Genomic DNA, 7,229 nt, shown 5'->3' with positions numbered 1-7,229 from the left:
TTGGTCTGCAGGCACAGGCCCTTTCCCACTGCTGGAATACCTCAGAGCTCAGGCTGGGGAACGCAGAAGGTGCAGTACTCTGAAGGGTGAGCTCTTCAGACTGCTTCCAGATATCTGGAATAATGTGGTACATTCCTGAAGGATTTCAGGAGCTCCCCAGAATGGAAAGGGATGGCAGTAGTTTGTGAAGCTGGTTGTTACTTCACCATATAACTTCTTGCAATGAACAGTAAGGAAGGGCCTCATCTCAGAATATGCTCTCTTCTATCTCCACATCCATTGCAGCTCCCGAGGGCTCAGTCATTGCCAGTGTAAGCCTGGACACCTCTGCCACTGGGATATTTGCTTCCAGTTCATCTGTAGAGCCTTGTTCTCCCTCAGGAATGCTCTGACCTGCTTCCTTCCCAGTCTGTGGCTCTTCTGGAAAGCTGGTTTTGGTGTAGTTCTTCACCATCTCCTGAACCTCCATGTTCAGAGCTCTCAACTTCTCTTCATATTCTACCCGTACTTGCTGCTGGAGCTGTAAATGGAGAATCAGGTCATTCCCACACACTGCAGTCAAGCAGAGAGAGCAGGAGCTCTGGGATGAGCTGTTGGTCCTTCTGGGGTCTGTGTGGGTTCTCTCATCCACTTTCTCGACCCCTGGGAATGGGTGGGCTGAGAGCGGCCATCAAGACTGATTCTCTGGGGTTTGGACTTCTTGTGCCAAGAAACAGCCCTGACCCTAAACATTATTCTTACCTGGTTTTCTCTCTCCTTGATGGACTGAAGATTTGCTGCCTGCTTCTCCTCCAGTTTCTGCTGCAACCTGCCAGTCTTCTCTGTCATCTTTAAAAAGAATAAATTATTCCCCCTCAAGTTCCAGTTTTATAAGCAAGGGCTTTGGATGTCCCAGGCTCAGCCTAGCAGGGTGTGGGCCAGGAGCAGCAGCCTGGATTTAGGGACACCACGACAGCCTGGCAGGTTGAGTGCACATGGGCATGTGGGATACAGGGACAGGGATGCAGACATACAGGGGGATACACAGAGATACATGGATACACACACTTGCATAAGGACAGACACCTGGACACACACAGACACAGGGATACCTGTACACACACACAGACAATCAGGCACAGCTACACATGGACAGACACACAGGTGGACACAGACACAGCTGGACACGTGGCCACTCAGACACACATACATGGGGACAAATGGACTCAAATGCTGACACTCACAGACAGACATGGACTGGCACTGAGTCTTCAAAGGGCAGAGCAGCTGGGGTCTTTGAGGTGTCTTTCCTCCCACTGGGCTTTCCCATTGTTCCCGAGTCGTGGGTTACAAATGCCCTGGACACTGAGTTCCCCTGGCCACCCCCTCCCCTGCAGAACCCAGAGCTGCTGGGGCAGCCTGACCCCCCTGAACTCACCCGTTTGACTGTCTGCACCACTTCCTGAATGTGGGAATTGTTAATTTCTTTCTTCAACCTTTAAAGAAAATTATAAAACCCTATAAAATCCAGCTCTTCTCCTTCCATAAAGCACAGTTGTCAGGATTGATCAGTTCTATAGTGATCAACAGGTGTGTTACATCCCCACCCTGTCCTACCACAGAGAGAAGCTGCTGTACTTCTACAAAGGACAAATAAAACACCACTCAGTTGGCTGAGCCATAAGGCAAATAACTGGATGCAAAATTCTACTTTCTCATCTTCCAAGTCAGCAGGACACCCTGCATGGGCAGAGCCCAGGAACATCCACTCCCCCACCTCTCCTGAGCAGCCTTGTCACTGGTATTCCTCAGCATGGCCTGGACCCGCTCCACTCTCTTTGCCTCCATCCGCTTCTTAATGTCTTTAATGTTGCTGTGGAGAGAAGAGAGGAGATACAGCCTGGTTACCAGCCCCAGACAGCAGAGCAGTCCTCCATCCACAGCCCTCTGGAATGTTCCACTGTCCAGAAACACCAAATGTGGGAGACTGTGCAGCAGGAGGCCTGGAGTCTCCAAGGATATTTTAAGTCCTGAGTCAGGATATGTCCTGGCCCAGCAGTGGAGGCAGCACATGCTAAAGGCAAGTGTAAGAAAGAACAAATGTACAGGAAATTTTCCCTCCTCCACCTTCCCAGTTTCCAGTCTATCCTCCAGTATCTATGCAGGTATCATGTTCCATGATGTCACTTGTACTTTAGAGTTTACCTTCCCTTTTGGATTTCACCGCTCTTTGCTGTGAGAGAAACAGCACTTAATTTACACACAATGTGACAGACACACCTGAGACATTCACTGGATGTCCCATCCTTCTTTCCACTGAGAAACAGTGAGCAATCACTTCCCTCTTCCAGACCATTCATGATTTACACATTCCTGTCACATTCCCTCAAACATCTGTTCTCCTAGCTGTCCCATTTAATTCCTTTTTGTGCACAAATTCCTCCCCAGTGCTGGCTGTTCTTCTTGTCCTTTCAAAGACTTTATTTGTTTGAGATGGCACACTGAGAAGGGGACAGCTCTATGCAGATGGATCCAGTGGCACAAGGCTGACGCAATCTTTTTTTTTGTTTCCCTGTACAATTCCCAAAATCCTGTTTGCCACTTTGGCCACTGCAGAGCTGGGAATGAAGAACATCCATGGCAGCTGAAGATCTCTTACCTGGGTGCCAAAACCAGTGCACTGATGGGCTGTGGCCAGGGTTTTCCATTCACATCATTGTATATTTATTCCTGCTGAACTGCCATTTCACTGCCTGTTGCTGCAGATCTTGAAATCTTTCTGGAGCTTCTCCCAGCCAGGGAGATGTGACTGTACTAATGACATCCCACTGTCAGCAAACCATTACCTGGCTACTCACCTGTTTCCTTAGACTTGCCTGAATATGCTGAATAGCTGAGTAAAGAGACTCTGACTTGGTACAGGACACAAAAAGAGTCAGTTTTATATGAATTTGCAACTAAAGGCTGAGACAGCATTTAATGGGAAGTAGGAATGAGTGAGGATTCCAGCTTCAGGACAAAGTTCTTGTAAGAACAAATGGATACATGGCTGGCTAGAAACTGGTCAATTGATTCTGCTAGTTTGTTTAAATACTGGAGCCAAGATGCTCAATTCACTTAGAAGATAGAGCAGATCCCTGGAAGGGATTAATGTGAGGTCTTGACTGTAAGAGACAGAGGTGGCAGCCAGGGACCAGCAGTGTATTCCTATCCTTCCCTGTCAGTGGCTCCAGGCTGCTCACTGCAGATGGAACACTGTATCCTGCTTGGTGCCTCATGGCAGGAACACTGTTCTGGGGATCACAAGAGGCATCTTCTCCCATACCACTGTGTGAGATCCCCTGTCACATCCCCTGCCTCAATTTCTCACCATCCTCCCTCCCTGGCTGCAGAGAAGAGCTGTGAGATCCAGCAGAAAGTGCTGCCTGGAGCAGAACCTGGCATTGTTTGTGATTCCACTGCCATATTTACCTTTCTGATGTGTCCCTCAGCACCCGCAGCTCAGCTGCCTGCTTCTCCCTGGCCAGCTCCAGGATCCTGGCAACTTGCTGTTTAAGGGATGAACACAAGACCAAAAGGGAACAAAGCAGGATGAGACACTGCACCTCATCTATATCCACTTGCACCCAAGCCAGCTGTACACTTCCCTGCACTGAATTCCAGGAGCAACAAATTCTGAAACCCCGAGGCTCAGTGCAAACACTGGCACAGGAGTGAGCTCAGCTGTACATGCAGGCCCCACTGTGCCAGTGGGCTGCACTTGTGAGACAGGAAGGTTTCATCCCTGGCTCCTCTCCCAGGTAAGAAACCTGATTCCAGGTGAGCCAGTGCCCAAGTGTTACACAGCTTGCAAGAGGCCTGTCAAGCCCAAGTTGCACCAGGGAACTGAAGATTTAAGATATATCAGTGCAAATTCCTTCAGAAAACACTAATGGGAACATGCCTCCCAAGCCTGGAATTGCTCCCCTTTCATCGGAACAGATAGCATATGCTGGATTTACCATCACCACCATCCCATGGCCTGCACTCTGTCCCCAGGCACCACTGTGGCTCCTTCTGGCTTTGGCTGAGCTCAGCCTGCAGGACTCCCCTCACCTGGACTCTGACTTCCACCAAGTCAAACAGCAGAACATACTCTGATGGTGCCACTGGTGAGCCCTCAGCCCACCCCCACATCACCCCAGCTCCTGGGCTCCCGGAGAGGTGGCACCTGGCAAGGTGTGAAACCACTAAGCACCACATTAACTCCATGCTAAGGCATCAGAAGAGCTGGAGCACATGGAGCATGATGTTCTCCAGGGCAATGCTACTCTTGTTTTAAAAAATAGCAGACATATAATAAGCTTCATGTCTTCATTCTCAGTTACCTGGTGTGTGCATGTGTCAGGTATGTTCTGGGCCCACATTCCCAAGCTCAGTTTAATGAGTAACTTGGGATTTTTGGGGCTGTCCCAGGACACATTTTCAGGTGACACTCGCAGCCCTCACCTCGGTAGCGTGCTGCTCTTTCTTCCTTCGGATGCGATTGTGGTGCTCCTCCCCAAGGTGGATGAGGTCCCTCTCCAGCCTCTCCCTCAGCTCCATGAGCCAGTGGCAATCGATGCTCTCTGCTGCTCTTACAGGATTTGCACTGGTACCAGCATCACTTGGGGTCACGCTCCTGCAGAACAGGAACAGGGGCCATGCTGCTTCTCGCCACACCAATACAATCCCAACCTTCCTACCCACCCTCAGTGAGAGCAACCCAGGGACATGCACATGCCTGCACTGCTCCATCTTCCTGCAGAGAAGGGAAGGCCATGTTTCCCTGGGGATCCTTGTTTAGGTTTGGGAAGGTGACCCCAGACTGTGGTTACCTCTTCTTCTGCGTTTTCCTTGTGCGTACTGTCCTTTTCTTGCCCCCAGGGCAGGCCAGCTCCGAAAAGAGCACGGAGTATTTCTGCAGCAGCTCCTCCCTCTGTTTGCTTCCCTTCCACTCCAGCTCCCTCAGCTCCTTCTCCTGCCTCTTCAGCAGCTTCAGGAAGCGCTTCTTCTGCTGCAGCTCAGCAAGGGTGATTGTCTCAGGCTCTGAAACACAAAATAAAAAGGCTGAACAGTGCCAGCTCCTTCCCAAGGCTTGGAGTGGGGAAACTGGAGCATACAGCTCCAATACAAGTGCCTGGATTATGACATCCAAACCAGAGCCCCCTCTGCTCCACACCTTGGGATGCCTCTCCCCAGGTACATATTCTGTCCTGGCAAACCCTTTTCTTTAGGAATAACTTCTAAGAAAGCAATGTACATAACAGTAATTTGCCAATATATCCTGAGTGAAACAGGTTTCCTCTTGTGCCTTCAGTTCAGTTTTGAGGCACAATTAGGCCTCGTGTTTGAAGGAATTGGCATCACACTGCATTCAGGCACCCAGAAGCAGGTGAACAACATGTTGCACAGGGAATGTAGCTGTGCTGAAGGAAACCTGTCCTGGATCCCCAAGATTTCTGGGATTTATCTTTAGTGCTGGCTACACCAAGAAGGGTTGGGACAAGTCTTTTTAATGTGGAAATATAAGATGACAGGCAGGGCCTCAGCCCAGGTGACCAGCATGAGGAGTTACCTGCCATCTGCATTACTTCCAACACGGCTTCATCCTTGGTGAACACTGCTGCTCCTGAAATCCCAAAAGAAGTTCCTGTTAATGTCCCATCTTGGATGTCCAGGTTGGAAATGGACAGAGGAGAGCTCACCAGAACACAGCCCGTGTGAAGGATGTTGGTGTCAGTACAGAAGAATTAATTAAACTGCCAAGATGCTTAAATGCTTGGAAACTCTTGGAAACTTACCTGTGGACCTGTTAGAGAGAGGAATGCTGGGTTTCCTAGTGGAGCCTGTTACCCCATTAGTCTCAGCAGTTGAGAGGTTTGTCTGTGTGCCAGGCTTCTAAAACAAAGATCAGAGTTAAATGAAAACTCCATCATTTCAAGCTGAATCCATGCAAGGTGCTCTAGAGAACAGAACCTGGAAAAACTCACCTCCCCTGAGGTATCCTTGAGCTTCATCAAGCGTTTGTCCTGCAGGTTGAAGAACTTGATGGGGTTGGAGAGGGCAATAGTGAGATCTGGAAACAGAGACCAGGGCTTGGCTTGGATAGCAAACAACTCATGGACTCGTTTCCCTGCCCAGTGCAGGACACTGTGAAGAAGGAATAGTTTGTGTTCTCTGCTTGTAACCAAAGTCTCCCTGACAGCACAAGGGAGGGAGGAAGGGAACCTCCTTCCCCTCAGTGCCAGTCCAAGGCCATGGCTCACAACTGATGTTCAGGGTAGCTCTGTGAAGTGATTTTGGGAACTCTGCTCCCAAAAGCCAGGGCCAGGTTAAGGTTTTTCCTACCTGCACAGCTGCTTACTCCAATTCCAGCCCAACATTGTATAAACCTCATCTTTTTAATAAAAATGTGATAAATCAAGTTTCTCAGGATTTCCCCAGTGAAAAAGGTTCATTTGTATGAACACAGAGGGGGAGAGAACAAACATGAAAAGTATTCATAAGAGCTCCTGTGGCTGATGCTGTTGCATTCTGGTTTGGTCATGACAGTTCATCCCTCTGGTGAGGCTGCTGTCACATCCAGCTCTGACCCTTCTCAAAGGAAGGTCCCCATTTCTCAGTACCAGCAAGAACCTCCCTTTTCTTCCAATAGGGAAGAGCATCACTCCTAAAACCTCCCTAAAGCCCCTGATCTCTGCAACCCCTGAGAGATGTCACCTATTCCCTCAAGGAAACCTCTCCCTGCCTCTGAACAAGGGTAGGGCTGAGCCATTCCACACTGGAGCCTGCTCCACCTGCACTGCACCTCAGGTGGGAACCAGGCACAGCTGGGAGCCTCCACGCTCTTCCCAAGGCAGCAAGGCTGTGACAGGATGCTGGCATGCACTCAAGTCCCACCCTGACAAGGAATTGAGGGTGCAGCAGGAAAGCACTTCCCATGCTGGAAAAATACTTCTGAATCAGAGTTTGGAAGAGGCCAGAAGCACTCCCCCCACATTCCAGCACTCCCTACCTGCCCAAGCATCTGGCACGTAGTCCTTGATCTCCAGGAACACGAAGAGGGCGGGCATGGTGAGTGGCATGTTGCTCTCGCTGCGCAGGCACACGTGGTGGTAGCCTGGGGCACAGAGGGGAGGGAGTTGAGCTGGTGGCATCCTGTCCCTCCCTGTCTGCTCCAGCAGCCCAAGGCTCCTCTTTACAGGAGGAGCCTGTATATCATGGGATAA

At 50.0% G+C, this 7,229-nt stretch overlaps 1 protein-coding gene across 1 annotated transcript in view; it reads right to left on the bottom strand.

Annotated features, from left to right (window-relative positions):
- Positions 1-245: 245 nt before the first annotated feature.
- PLCB2 (phospholipase C beta 2) overlaps positions 246-7,229 on the bottom strand; it is a 34,438-nt gene continuing 27,454 nt past the window's right edge. The window contains exons 22-32 of the mRNA XM_071428070.1: positions 7,016-7,120; positions 5,991-6,076; positions 5,802-5,898; positions 5,576-5,629; positions 4,836-5,046; positions 4,468-4,639; positions 3,451-3,527; positions 1,757-1,852; positions 1,418-1,475; positions 742-828; positions 246-520 (exon numbers count right to left, since the gene is read on the bottom strand). Coding sequence (XP_071284171.1) covers positions 248-520; positions 742-828; positions 1,418-1,475; positions 1,757-1,852; positions 3,451-3,527; positions 4,468-4,639; positions 4,836-5,046; positions 5,576-5,629; positions 5,802-5,898; positions 5,991-6,076; positions 7,016-7,120 — 1,316 coding nt within the window. The 3' untranslated portion in view covers positions 246-247. The remainder of the gene's footprint in view (positions 521-741; positions 829-1,417; positions 1,476-1,756; positions 1,853-3,450; positions 3,528-4,467; positions 4,640-4,835; positions 5,047-5,575; positions 5,630-5,801; positions 5,899-5,990; positions 6,077-7,015; positions 7,121-7,229) is intronic.

Source organism: Agelaius tricolor, unplaced genomic scaffold (genome assembly GCF_023055355.1).
Source record: "Agelaius tricolor isolate 1412-34295 unplaced genomic scaffold, bAgeTri1.0.p SCAF_5, whole genome shotgun sequence".
Classification (NCBI taxonomy): domain Eukaryota; kingdom Metazoa; phylum Chordata; class Aves; order Passeriformes; family Icteridae; genus Agelaius; species Agelaius tricolor.
Note: the sequence above shows the minus strand (reverse complement) of the source record. Positions and strands in the feature narration are given on the sequence as shown.